At 40.8% G+C, this 14,904-nt stretch overlaps 1 protein-coding gene and 1 non-coding gene across 2 annotated transcripts; both read right to left on the reverse strand.

The window, feature by feature from the left end:
• Positions 1–2,338: 2,338 nt before the first annotated feature.
• Positions 2,339–2,421, reverse strand: trnal-uaa. The gene has a single exon. It is a non-coding gene; the product is annotated as a tRNA-Leu (tRNA).
• Positions 2,422–6,096: 3,675 nt separating this feature from the next.
• LOC119909274 (syntaxin-11-like) lies at positions 6,097–14,462 on the reverse strand. Its single transcript, XM_038727406.1, has 3 exons — positions 14,456–14,462; positions 13,130–13,251; positions 6,097–7,051 (listed from the first exon to the last, which is right to left on the reverse strand). Exons 2-3 carry the CDS (start codon positions 13,244–13,246, stop codon positions 6,269–6,271), a joined length of 900 nt encoding a protein of 299 aa, XP_038583334.1. The 5' UTR covers positions 13,247–13,251; positions 14,456–14,462; the 3' UTR covers positions 6,097–6,268.
• Positions 14,463–14,904: the final 442 nt, after the last annotated feature.

Consider the following 14,904-nt stretch of genomic DNA (forward strand, 5'->3'; position numbering starts at 1 on the left):
TGAATTTAACAGACGTGGCATGTCAAGGTAGAGTTCATTTGAACTACTTTATGCTACTTTATATACTTGCTAGGGAGTTTAATCTATAACAATCAATGATTTTGACTATGTGTTTTTATTTAAATCATTATTCGACAACAAAACTTGTAAGTATTGTCAGATAAACGTAAAAGTACAATTTTTCCATATAAAATGTGGTGAACTACTAGGTGGCAAGAAATGGAAATACTTAAATAGCCTACCTCAAAAGTGTATGGTACAGTTCTTGGTACAGAGTAAATTTAATTAGCTGCATTGCTCTACTACTGTCATTTTGTTGGGCTCCCCTGCCCATAACAAACTCTTGGAGATTGTTGGACACACATGGGGAAGCTCAAGATAGGTACAGTACATACAGTAAACCATGCAACATGTATGTATTCTAGTGTCATCTAAAATCAACAGTCAATTCAGTTTTCTTTTAATATTCTGAATACCAGTCAAAAGATAATGCTGCAACACAAATTGTCATATCACAGAAAATGTCTTACCATAAATCCACTCTATTTAGTTTCCATTCTTTTAGAATGAATGTATTCCAAACATAATATATTTCACTCAATAATAATACACTTTATTTATATGGCATCTTTCATACTGCAAACAAAAACAATTTTAGTTCAAATGGGAAACTTTATTTAAAAGTAAAATAATAAATAAATAAATCATAAAAAATAACTTCAAAATGACAAATTACCATGATAATAACAACAGCAAATATCATAACTATAAAACCTTCCACAACCCTTGTGCCATGTTTTTTTCATATTATACAAAACAACTTTTCAGTACCTGAGAGGACTGAATAATAGATTATGGCCCACTAGAAAGTCTCTCTGAAGCTTTGGGAGATGCAGATATGTTGATCATCCATTGTAAACCCTCATTCTCGCATCTTCTCACTTGTCAGGACTATGGAGGCTTCCTCGCACAGCTCGAAGAGGCTCAATTTCACAAATTAGTGCTCTTTTAGACCTCGAACACCTATCAAGTGACAGCAGATTTATTTGGTGATGAGTATAGAGGGACCAAGGGGACAGGTAGGAATGCTACGGTTCACTGACATGTTTATGTAGATTAATATGTAAAATTTGGGACTCTGAAGTATCAAGACACCAGGAGGCTACTGTCTTTTACACATAGTTATCAACTGCAACTTGCCACAGACCTGCTACACCCATGATAGGCTACATGTTTACATCCATTGTGTTTGTGAACAATGCAGTGCAAAAGACCTATATAGAATTTCAACTGGTTGAGAAAGTTTCAAAAGGCTTATTTTCCATCTGTACTTCTTGGACCTTCTTGTGACTACAGTGCAACAAAATTTTGAACACTACTTTAAAATAGTTACAGCTATTTTCTGTGAAGCTTTTCCTGTGGCAGATGCAGATGACTGGGTATCCATGAGTGCAAGGCATCGCCCTTGCAGGGAAATTATAGGGGTGAGAGTGTGTAGGCCTCCAGTGGGCCTGTGTTGGACTCCAGCCCAGAGACTCCAAGAAGGGCTTAGAGTGCCCTCTTCTGCCTCAATGGTGCAACATAAAAAAAAAAAACACCTACCCTTGGCTACCCCAGACCACACTTACCTAGAGGAATTTTCTAAAGAAAAAATCAATATAACGACATACATTTATAAACATGTTCCCCACAATTTGCCATGTTGAAATTAATTATTGGTATCATCACATAGGCACATTAACCAAAAATGCCAAATGTATGGATAATGAGCCAGCAGGAGGTGGGCTTGTACTTTAACAAATATCTGAACAACTTTGTATTACTCTACATAATAAGATCTGCAGCTGAGTTTCATCCTACCATTGTTTTCGGTATTATTGTACCAACAGTTGGTACACTGTTGCCAATCTTGACCATTTAACTTTCCTACTGACTGATTGTACAAATTCTCTGTATTTAGAAGAAAGTAAAATTATTAGAATGAGAACTGTTACCAAGGGCAATTTACACTGTCCTTATGTGCCTTACTAAAGTTAATCGCTGTAGAAAATGAATACTTAGAATATCACGACGGTCTTTTCCATTAATGTGTTCGTTTTGCTCACGTTAGCACTACTTACAGAAGCTTTGTGTCCCCCTATCTTTAATTATGACCTCGTCTGCATTGTGGTGCCTTCGATGGAAAATAGGTCTAACGTTACAGCTAAAGCGAAATGACTGCTTTCTTCGCTGTACTAGATATCAGAATTTGAATGTACTGTGTTACAGTTTGCAGGAGACGCTTCTTATGTTTCTTCTAGGTAATTTCTTGATGCAGAGACAGACGATTAAAATTATATACCAGGAGTGGGGTTCGAACCCACGCGGACATATGTCCATTGGATCTTAAGTCCAACGCCTTAACCACTCGGCCATCCTGGTGTATACACCGCATCCCGCCACATTTCCCCTTGAAAAAACATTTTTAACATATATGAATTACATCTTTAACCTTTCAATGATTACTTTATTACAATAGTCCCGTCTCATGAGTCAGAACTATGCTATGCTAGCAGCACAGCATTAGCAGCTAGCGTGGTGTGTGTCGTGGTCGTTGACAAGACAGCAACGCTTTTAACGTTACACAAACTAACTTTAACGTTACCGCCGTAATTTAGGGTCTCCTTACGATGTGAAATGTAATACCAGACAGAGTAAAGTCAGCGTGTTGACTGACAGAGCCCCTGCTTTATCTATCGTCACGACTACAAAGTTAGCTATCTAACCAGGACCAGCAGCTAAGTTAATAACGTTAGCATGTGCTAACTGATAGCACAAGTGAACTTACGAGCTCTGAACGACACCGTCACTACACTGTCATTTCGGCCTTACAGTGGAGTGTTTAGCTATTGAACACACTGTGATCAAACAAGGGCGCGATGCAACGCGAAACACCAATAACACATAAAGGGTCCTCTGGAGTCAGCTCACAAATGCATGCAGATAAGTTATCCGAGTCGGTAGAAGTAGACGTCAAATGAAAGTGACGGCTACTCCTGGGTTTTTCTGCGATAAAAAAGATGGGGGGGGGCAGGAGGGAATGGAGTTACCCGGTTCTGGTTGAGGGTAATGAGACAGCAGTAACAAATAGGGAGAAGGCAGAGCTAATGGCAAAAACCTTTGTTACGGTACATAGCTCAAACAATATGCAGGAAGAAGGTAGAAGAGGTAGAGAGAAAACAAAATCTGAAAATATAGAGGCTTTAGGTAGGAAAAGTAGTGTGGGGGATGGACTTAATGTCCCCTTTACAATAGGAGCGTTAAAACAGGGCACTAGACAAAGCGGGACAGACGGCGCCAGGGAAAGATGAAGTATGTTATTGTATGATAAAGCATCTAAGTGAAGAAAATCTGGAAAAATTATTGATGTTGTATAACAGAGTGTGGGTAGATGGAATAATACCAGGGAGTTGGAAGGAGGCTATAATAATTCCAATAAGGAAACCTGGAAAAGATGCCAGCAGACCTGGAAGCTATAGACCAATTGCCTTGACGTCTCACATCTGTAAGTTAATGGAACGTATGGTGAATGAGAGGTTAACATACTTCTTGGAGGAAAGAGAAATGGTGGCATCAAACCAAAGCGGTTTCAGGAAGGGAAGGAGTACCATAGATCCAGTGCTGGGACTAGAAGATGAAATAAGGAAAGCCCAAGTAAATAAAGAGACAATGGTTGCAGTATTTTTTGACGTGGAAAAGGCATATGATATGGAAGGAAGCAGCTGGGGGCTAATTATTGGGTCAATTTAAGAGGGCATGGAGATAGCCATCCAGCAAAAAGGGTGCTGCAGACGTGCCGGGAGAAGCAGCACAACACAAAAAACAAGTTTTGGGTGGACAGGAGAGCAAATGGCAAGGGATACAGGTGTATATGATAAAGAGTTTGGCGCAAATGTGGTGTGGCCTATCAGACCTGTCTGGGAATTAGAAGTACCATGTGTAGATTTGGAACTACTTGAGATTAAACGCAATAATAAGAATGCCGATTTAACTAGTGTATATTATAGCTATAGGGAATGTAAGTATAAGGAAAGTATTCAGATTTTCACAGATGGGCCAAAGGACATGCAAACAGATGCAACAGGGTCTGCAGTTGTTGTTCCTAAGTATCAGTTAGAACTTAGCAAAAGAACATCTGATTGTCTGAGTGTGTTTGCAGTTGAACTGTTTGCCATATTGATGGCGTTGGAATGGACAGAAATAATTAGTGATAAGGAAATATTAATATGTAGTGACTCTGTGTCAGCTCTTATAAGCATGAAGACATGCACAACTAGAAGTCACCTGGACTTGCTTTATGTGGGTCCCTGCACACTCGGGAATTCAGGGAAATGAGAAAGCAGATAAGGTGGCAAAAGAAGCAGTTAATAAAAGGAGATGTTGAAGTCAACATTAAATTATCAAAATCAGAGGGGAAAGGCATAGTGTGGAGAAGTGTAAATCAACAATGGCAACAGAGCTGGGATAACGCAATAAAAGGGAGACATTTACACGGAATCCAAAGCAAAGTAGGTATATCAAGAAGTAGGGGAGCAAAGAGGAAAGAGCAGGTGATAATAAGTAGGCTGAGAATTGGGCATAGCAATCTTAACAGCACACTTTTAATTACAGGAAAACATCCTACAGGAATGTGTGAACAATGTCAGGAGGCTGAAAAAGCAGAACATATTCTTATAACATGCAGGAAATTTACTCAGGAAAGACAAGAAATGATAACACAGTTAAAAAAAATAGGACGGATATATAATACAGTAAAAGGTTTATTGGAGTATGCAGAAAGTGTGGAGGTAGGAAATGGATATTTGGTTTTCTGAGGGCAACTGGATTAGATAGGCGGATTTAGTATGAATGGAAGCAAAGGGTAAATAAAAACTGAAGGTGGCAGTAATGCAACTCAATGGATGCCAGCTGCTGTAAAAACCCAAAGCAGAAGAAGAAGGTTTTTCTGCGCCTGTCTGAAAACTGAGGCACTGAAACAGGACAGGCGCCAAAAAGCTATTTATAAGTAATTTTTCAATGATAATTTCCGGACGGACTCCACTCTCCCAAATACAAAAACATGGTTGAATAATTTAGATAACTATGACTTTATTGACAAATTGTTAAACACGTTTTCAGTGGCTCTTAATGCCGATACAGTGTTGCGCTCATACTTCATTAGTAAAAGTGAAGGCAAACATTAACAAGGACTCCCTTTTGTCGTTTGATTTTATTATAAAATTAAAGGCTGGATTGCATTCTGGCCAACATGAGCTACTGGCCCCCTTGGTTGACTGTGTAGCAATTGGTTTGTTCAAATGAGCATAATCAAATGTAACTAAGCAGGTTGCTACAGTTGATTGTGTCTATTGGTTGTTTATTTTTCAGCAACAAAGAAATAGACAACTACTGGACTTACTCACCCCTAAGCTCAACATTTGTTAAAATAATTTGGCTCATTCCAAGACAAAAGTCTGATATGAAACTAACTAAAGGCTACAACTCTTATTTTACACTCCACAAATAGCTTAGTTTATGTCCTGGGATCATATGACATGTCTCTTCCCCAATCTAAAGTTTGAACTCAAAGCAGAGCCAGCTGATTTTTCCTCTCTGCCCTGTTTGGTGGGCTGCAAAGTGTAATTTCTGATTTTAAACACCTATATCAGAACTTGGCTTCTCTATTGTTTGAGGTAAACTCCAGATATGTAACATACCTTGTTTGGCCAATAATTGCCACCCTCCATCAACAGTTTCCACTTAGTATTTAAATCACACTTGCCCTTTTGCCACCAAAATGAAATACTTCTCATCATTATGGCACTTTCAGCTTTCACTTATTCAGTGTTTAATTAATGTCTGCCTGGCTGAATCATTTCTCACTATAATACTGCATTTCTACAAAGTTGCAATGGATCCTCAACTGTCATCGATAATAGCAATTTCTCAACTCTCTTTCCATCCTTACTGTTACCCATCCCCATGACTCCCAATTCCTCCACATTTCTAAAGACTGTACTTTTTATCCCCACGACCCAACTTACTATGTGTTGATGTTCTGTCAAGGACAACAAACCCTTTAATTTAATAAAAACAGCGTTTATTTTGCACGTCAGTGAACTGCTTAACGGTTAAAATAAAAGAGCATCCTATATGGTCACACACACACGGATTAATTAACAGTTGTCCATAACTATACAGGCAAATGTTTAGTTCAGTAATCTATAAAATTGCAAGAGTAAAATAAGCCTCAAGCCGTTTGGTTGCATCTCCAGCAGGGTAGACAGGAGCAACATGTCTGAAAAGGAGTCTTCTTCTTGTACTCGACACCCTTCCTGAGCCGAACGTTTGATTCGTCAACATGTTCCTCACTGGTACACACATTAGCCTCAATGTTATTGATCACGGATCCCTGCTCCTCCACCAACACGGCCATGTCCCGGAACAGTTCGTGGACATCCCTCATCCTGGCTTCCAGCTCCAACAGCTCCTTGTGTCTGCCTTGGAGCTCAGCCATTGCCCTGCTGAGCGTGCGGTTGCGTGTGGTCTGCACGTTCTGGGACAGCTCATCCCATCCTTCACCACCTTTGTCCACCATCTCATCCAGCTGCTCATTGGTGATTTCAGTTCCCATTATGGAGGCCTGCCTTTTGAGCCTCTCCCGACATGCATCCCTCTGCATCTCCTCTGCCTTATTGTATTCACTCATGGCATCATGGAAGGCACACATCAGTGCGTCATACTGAACCCGGGCAATGCGACTGACAGTAGAAAGTGGACCCGATTTCTCCTCCAGCCGGCGGCTCTCCTTACCCAGGGCCTGAATGCGGACATACAGAGCCTCACCACGTTGCTTGATCCCCCTGGCGATGGAGTCCGAGTCCTTTCTGAGTAGGGTAAGCCGCCGCATAGTGGTGCGAAAGCGGTCATTGTGCTTTTTCAGACGCTCTACCTGTACGTTGAGCAATGACATGTCCTTACGAATGCCGTGGACCTCCATCAAGAGGTTTTCGATAGCAGATTTGTCAAACACCACTGCCTCTTGAGACAGAGTCACATTGTCTACGTCATTTTCAGGCCCATGAAACTCTGGCTCGTGGTCCTCCTGCTCCTTACTAATGGTCTGCAGCTTCTCCAGCAGGTCCCGCATTCTGGCTGATATACAGTATTGAAAACACAGTTTAAGTTAGTGTCACATGTGTTCTACATGTTGGGCTGTAAGCACCCTCCATTATGATAGAACCCTCTTAATAGTGATGAAACACAGTGCTCCCCATAAAACAAGAAACATTTGATGTTTAACACTGTGGTGACGTATGTGCAGATTCATAGTTAATTTACCTACACCACCCACTAAAAGCTAAAATGACAGTTCTATAGTACATGCAGTGAGTGGTCAATTTATCTGCAGTAGGTTCTCTTTTTCATCTTAAACAATGAAAGCAGTCACAGCTCAAAGGCTAATTGAAGTGTCTTATTTTTAAACACAACAAGAAAGACATCCTCTTATTTAAAAAAAAAAATAAAATAAAGAGGCTTGTACAGAAGATGGTGCAGAGTAGCCTACCGCATTTTTAGTAGTTCTCAGTACATTCATTTTGTCAACCTCATGCTACACAAAACTTTTGAAATGGTGGTGCTTACCTAAATCTCCGCCACTGATTCTTTCATACAGCCTGTACTAAAAAAAAATTTAAAAGCTTTCACAACGTATGTTAAAACAATTAAATGTCTGATTCCTGGTAGTCACTGAATCAGTCCCATCTTTAAGCTGCTTGGGGAGTGTAGCACTAATTAAGACAATTATCCACACGTGCCTCTGCCACACCTATTACCTAACAAATTGATTAAACGTGTCTTACCTCTTGTGACTGGCCCCCACAAAATCAGAGCGGAAGTAAACCCCTTCAACGTGTCTCATGCTGATTTCTTTGGTGCAGTGGGTTTGGGAAACGCATCTTTCATTCGAATGAAGGAAGTTGTCTGTCGGCTGTGTGTGTGTTTCAGTGAGAGAGACTCACTGAAACACACAATAGGCTTCTTCCCTATAGGGAGATGCTTTTTGGTTGTCAGAAAGCAGAAGACTGGGTCGATTAAGTCAGGCAGCATTCTTGTTCGCTATGCATGTATTGAATTAGCTGGAAGGTGTTATTATAGTCGTAACGCCGCTAATTATTTCATTTGTAATTTAGCAACAATGTCTTCAGTTGAGTGTCTAAGAGAGTTTGTCAACGAGCGACTAAATGCTGCTGCTGCTGAAGAATTATTCGGAGTTTAAAAAAAAAAAAAAAAATTCCGTCGTGTACGAGGAAGAGCCTACTGCTGGATTTTTCATTTAGAAACCCGAAATAAAGTTACACAGGATAGGCGTGTTAAACTTCACAAACAGGAAAAAAATACATATAGTCCAATATGACAGTGCTGGAGATAGTTTCTGATTCGGCAGTTAAGGAAACCTAACTTACATTGCTGAGCATTTAAGGTAAAGGCTTAACGCTGTCTGAAAACCACATTAACATTTGTCAAACCATTTATTCTATTTGTGAAAATGGAAAAAAAGGCCTATGTTTTTTGCATGTACATCACATTGAACCAGGACCAGATCGAAACCACTATGCCAGCTGTTTTGATTGTCTTTCAAAAATTAAAATAACTTTTCAAATGTTGCTTTCAAGTGAGAACTGTAGGGTAGATTGTGGTAAGACTTAAGACTTTAACCAAAAACTATAAAAATCTTTCTCTCTAAACAATTGCATAACTTATCTTAAGGCTCCCCTTAATGTAAATATATATAAATTGAACACAATAAAAAATATATACCTTATTTGATGACAAAAAATTAGATCAACTTGGCTCAACTCAACTCAAAATGGCTTTGATCAAATAATTTAAAATAACAAAATAATTTCCCCCTGTTACCCTACATAGCAATCAGCCTTTTTTTTTATAAAATAAAAAAAGTCTGATTGCTGTGTAGGCTACAGTTTCTTTCTCATTGGTTTGACAAATGTCAGAGTGGTGTTTCAGACAGCATTAAGGCTATAACTAAAATGCTTAACAACTTTCACAACAGTAAGAGATGCATAACAAGGAGGCTCAGTCGCTCAGCAATGTAAGTTAAGTTTCCCTTAACTGCCTACTCGGAAGCTACAAATTGAAAGCTGACTGTCGTGGAAATTATATTCCTGGTGAGGGGTTGAGCAAAGAATTGAGTTACAACCAACCCTTGTCTTTCGAAGAATTTATTTTAAAAAAACAGAATAAACAGAGAAGTACTTAAACACAAATACAGCTGGTCCAGAGACCTGCCGCCTAGGGCGGCTTCGGGTGTCTGGCCCAGAGCAAAGGGATGCATCATCATTTACACAGGTTTCTATGTTTTGGGGAACAGAGATCCTCTCTCGGCCTTGAATGAACATTACAGGAGAGGAGAGGAACAACAAGAGGGGGAAAACACCAAAACAATCTCACAGCTCTGACCTAAACCCTAGTAAATGTGGACAGACTAACATCAGGAATACAGGAGAGGAAAGGTTAAGGATAAAAGCACTATATATATATAGTAATAACAGTAATAATATTAAAAGATCATACATAAAAGATAAAATGTAAGAGGACACAATTTTCTGCCATAACTCTGACTTCAGTGTTGTTCCAAAGTGTTTAACTGGTTCCTTCAGTGTCTACATTTATTCGTTAACATTACAGTAGTAGCATTTTCCTTTTGTTTGAGCTCCAGATCTCCCTCAGTAACATGTCTGTAAGGCAGAGGAGGTTCTGCCTGACCAGCAGCTCTGTATTCAGGAGAGGGACTCCAGTGGACCCAGAGCCTCCACAGATTAAAGAGGAACAGGAGGAACTCTGTACCAGTCAGGCAGGAGAGCAGCTTATACTGACGCAGGAGACTGATAACTTGATGTTGACTCCTACTTATGAGGAAGGTAACCACAATGAGCCAGAACCAAAAAGTGACCGCCAGCTCCTGTCTCACAACTGTCATGTAGCTGAGAGCCAAGATCAGAAAGGAGGCAAGCATGAAGATTTGGGATCAACTAGAGATGCAGAGCCAAAACAAAAGAATCAAGATCACAAAAGCAAAATACACAGGAACAATGTATACAACTCTACCATATCAGAGATTTGCCATAACTCTCACACAGGTGAGACACTCCCCAAGATGGGACTGATTCATTGACTACCAGGAATAAAACATTTAATTGTTTTAACATACATTGTGAAAGCTTTTAAAATAGTTCAATGAATTTTTTTTTTAGTACAGACTGACTTGATTAATGACTGAAAAGATTAATTGATCATCTAAACATTTGTCAGCTGAAACTTGTTCATTTTAAGAAACAACGAGACTACATATCAACTACAATCGCAGCTCCAAAACCACAGAATTGTCCCCACAAAGCCAGCAATCACACAATATGTTACGAGGTTGGTGTGGTGTGGGGACAGAGAGTACCCAAATGCAGCACTCTGAGTGAAGGAGGTTTATTTAGAGAAAAAGGGGGTTGAAGGACTGGAGTTGAGGGAGAGGAGGATGCCAGGGAAACACTGGCACAGGGAAACCAACGGGACGGGAACCAGGGAGCCGGGGAACACTGGGGCCGAGGAAGGGAGGATGCAAGGGAGAACTGGGAGGACGCCATGGGGGAAGCCCGAGGAGGAGAGGTCCGGAGGACGAGGGTGAGTGAACCTGTGAGGGAAACAGATGGAGAGACAGGGTTAGAGATAACAGAGACTAAGCACAGGGAAAATGTGAGAAACCAAGAAACATGAGAGCCTGAACACAGAGGTGACACTAGGTATGGAGCAATGACGATCAAGCGAGAGTGGTGTGGAGAACCGGGGTTGAAATACAGGCAGGGATTAGGTTGACTACTGGCAGGTGTGGCAGGCTGACGAGGTGGCTGATGAGGTGCAGGTGCGGGTCGTTGGCTGGGCTCAGGAGCAGAGGGAGAGAGAGCACACACAGGGGAGAAAACACAGGGAGGCAGGCAAGGAACAGAAAACCAAGGAAAAAGCAGAATAACTGATAAAAAGGAGAAAAAAAACCAGGACACTCACCGTCAGCCGGGCTGCCACCACAACACGATACATTTATTTAACTTTACCATGTTAAAGATTCTCTGTAATACTTAAATACATCCTTCAAATGTGACACCATTCATTACAGTATGTTTGGCTGGATTACCATCTGGACAACATGAGCAACTGGCCCTAGGCCCCAGACCCTTGGTTGACTGTGTGGCAGTTGGTTTGTTCAAATGAGCATAATTAAATGTAACTTTGTTTGGGAAAATGAAAATAATATACACCTACACATGTGAGTGTTACTTATTAGCTGATCTTAAGGCCCCCGTCTTTAGAGTCCCCATGTCAAAATGTAAGTTTTGGGCCTTTAAAAAAATGAAATTACCAAACCTAGGCCCAAGCAGGTTGCTACAGTTGATTGTGTCTGTTGGTTGTTTATTTTTCAGCAACAAAGAAAGAGTACTCACCCCTAAACTCAACACAACATTTGTTAAAATAATTTGGCTCCTTCCAAGACAAAAGTCTGATATGAAACAACTAAAGGCTACAACTCTTAGCTTAGTTTATGTCCTGGGATCATATGACATGTCTCTTCTCCAATCTAAAGTTTGAACTCAAAGCAGAGCCAGCTGATTTTTCCTCTCTGCCCTGTTTGGTTGGCTGTAAAGTGTAATATCTGATTTTAAACACCTATATCAAAACTTGGCTTCTCTATTGTTTGAGGTAAACTCTAGATATGTAACATACCTTGTTTGGCCAATAATTGCCACCCTCCATCAACCGTTTCCACTTAGTATTTAAATCACACTTGCCCTTTTGCCACCAAAATGAAATACTTCTCATCATTATGGCACTTTCAGCTTTCACTTATTCAGTGTTTAATTAATGTCTGCCTGGCTGAATCATTTCTCACTATAATACTGTATTTCTACAAAGTTGCAATGGATCCTCACCTGTCATCGATAATAGCAATTTCTCAACTCTCTTTCCATCCTTACTGTTACCCATCCCCATGATTCCCAATTCCTCCACATTTCTGAAGACTGTGTGTACTTCTTGTACTTATTAAATAAAATTTAGACACACGAGTCAGAGAAATACAGTGTTCTATTCTTCAAGACAAAACTGCTTCTACACTTTGTGCACATAAGTGTATCTCTAAAGGTTGGATTTAACATAATTTCAGCACATTTCATAACAATTATTTTTAGTTGTCCATAACTATTCATACTGGTAAATGTTTATTTCAGTAATCTATAAAATTGCAAAAGTAAAACAAGCCCTAAAGCATTTGGTTGCTTCTCCATCAGGGTAGACAGGGGCAACATTGCTGAAAAGGATTTTTCCTCTTGTACTGTATGGCCTTCTTGATCTGAACGTTGATTTCTTCAACATATTCCTCACTGGTACACACATTAGCCTCAATGTTATTGAGCACGGATCCCTGCTCTTCCACCAACATGGCCATGTGCAGGAAAAGTTCATGGACATCCCTCATCCTGGCTTCCAGCTCCACCAGCTCCTTGTGTCTGCCTTTGATCTCAAACATCGCCCTGCTGAGCGAGCGTGCGCCTGGTCTCTGCAGGCTCTGGGACAGCTCAGCCCATCCTTCACCACCTTTGTCCACCATCACATCCAGCTGCTCATTGGTGATTTCAGTTCCCATTATGGAGGCCTGCCTCTTGATCCTCTCCCGACATGCATCCCTCTGCATCTCCTCTGCCTTATTGTATTCACTCATGGCATCATGGAAGGCACGCATCAGTGTGTCATGCTGAACTCGGGCAATGCGACTAACAGCAGCGTGGGGACCTTCTTTCTCCTCCAGCTGGCAGCTCTCCTTACCCAGGGCCTGAAGGCGCACGTACAGAGCCTCGCCATGTTGCTGGATTCCCCTGGCGATGGAGTCCGAGTCCTTTTTGAGTAGGGTAAGGCGCCGCACAGAGGTGCCAAAGCGTTCATTATGTGTTTTCAGATGCTCTACCTGTACATGGAGCAATGACATGTCCTTGCGAATGCCGTGGGCCTCCATCAGGATGTCATCAATAGCTGAGGATTTCTCAAACACCACTGCCTCTTGAGACAGAGTCACATTGTCTACATCATTTTCAGGCCCATGAAACTCTGGCTCGTGGTCCTCCTGCTCCTTACTAATGGTCTGCAGCTTCTCCAGCAGGTCCCGCATTCTGCCTGAGAGAACCACGTAAAACAAGATAGTGGTTATTGTGTTCATAAAGCTTTTAGGCTGATATACAGTGTTGAAAATACAGTTTAAGTTAGTGTCACATGTGTTCTACATGTTGGGCTGTAAGCACCCTGCATTATGATAGAACCCTCTTAATAGTGATGAAACACAGTGCTCCCCATAAAACAAGAAACATTTGATGTTTAAAGAGGTGGTATTATGCTCATTTTCAGGTTCAAAATCTTATTTAGGGGTTGTCCCAAAGCAGGTTTACATGGTTAAATTTTCAAAAAACACCAATTTTTTTTTTTTCACATTGCTGCAGCTCCTCTTTTCACCCTGTGTTGGAGGCTTCGTTTTAGCTATGGAGTGATACATCTTGCCTCTAAATGATCTGTTGGGAACTGCACATGCGCAGTTCCTAGTTGAGGACTACTAGCCAATCAGAAGCAGAGAAGAGCGGGTCAGCGTTATTAATCTGTGACAAATGTATCTTTCATCCATAAAGTTTTAACTGAGCTCTGTCTCTACACCACAGTAACAACTTTATGTCCACTGACTGCCTGGAGGGTAACTAGTGTTTGGAAGGGATATGAGAGGTGTTTGCTGGAGCTCAGTGATTGTCCACCAGTGTTTTTGAGGGCATGTCGGAGTAGCCGTTTGGCAAGCAAGCGTTATATGAGGCGCATTTAGGGAAAGGGCTGGGTCAGTTCAGAGCAGTGTTTTCTGTGGGAAATGGGAACTGCCTTTGGGCTGGACTTTGGGCTTTTTCACTTTGCAAACTTATTACATGCTCAAAAAAGGAATATAACTCAATAAAGGAGAGGGAAAAAGCCAAAAAGCCTAATACCACCACTTTAACACTGTGGTGATGGTATGTGCAGATTCATAGTTAATTTACCCAGGGATGCTACACCGCCCATTAAAAGCTAAAATGATAGTCTACACAATGTACACACAGTGACTGGTCAGTTTATCTGCAGTAGGTTTTCTTTTGTATGTTAAACAATGAAAGCAGTCACAGCTCAAAGCCTCATTGGAATGTCTTATTTTTAAACCAGGAACAAGGAAGACATCCTCTTATTTAAAAAAAGGCTTATTGTAGAAGATGGTGCAGAGTAGCCTACTGCATTTTTATCTGAGTAGTTCTCAGTACATTAATTTTGTCAACCTCATGCTGCACAAAACTTTTGAAATGGTGGTGCTTACCTAAATCTCTGCCACCGATTCTTACATACGTACATACGAAGAAAAATCAATTTTGTCATAGCAGTAAAAAAATCATGAAACTATTTTAAAAGCTTTCACAATGTATGTTAAAACAATTAAATGTCTTATTCCTAGTAGTCACTGAATCAGTCCCATCTTTAAGCTGCTTGGGGAGTGTAGCACTAATTAAGTCCCTTCAATTATCCACATGTGCCTCTGCCACACATTTTACAAAGTATCAATTAAACGTGTCTTACCTCTTGTGACTGGCCCCCACAAAATCAGAGCGGAAGTAAACCCCTTCAACGTGTCTCATGCTGATTTCTTTGGTGCAGTGGGTTTGGGAAACGCATCTTTCATTCGAATGAAGGAAGTTGTCTGTCGGCTGTGTGTTCAGTGTGTGAGAGAGACTCACTGAAACACACAATAGGCTTCTTCCTTATAGGGAG

This window comes from Micropterus salmoides, unplaced genomic scaffold (assembly GCF_014851395.1).
Source record: "Micropterus salmoides isolate LMB-PRFRI ecotype aquatic unplaced genomic scaffold, ASM1485139v1 Ms_hic_scaffold_18, whole genome shotgun sequence".
Taxonomy (NCBI): Eukaryota; Metazoa; Chordata; class Actinopteri; order Centrarchiformes; family Centrarchidae; genus Micropterus; species Micropterus salmoides.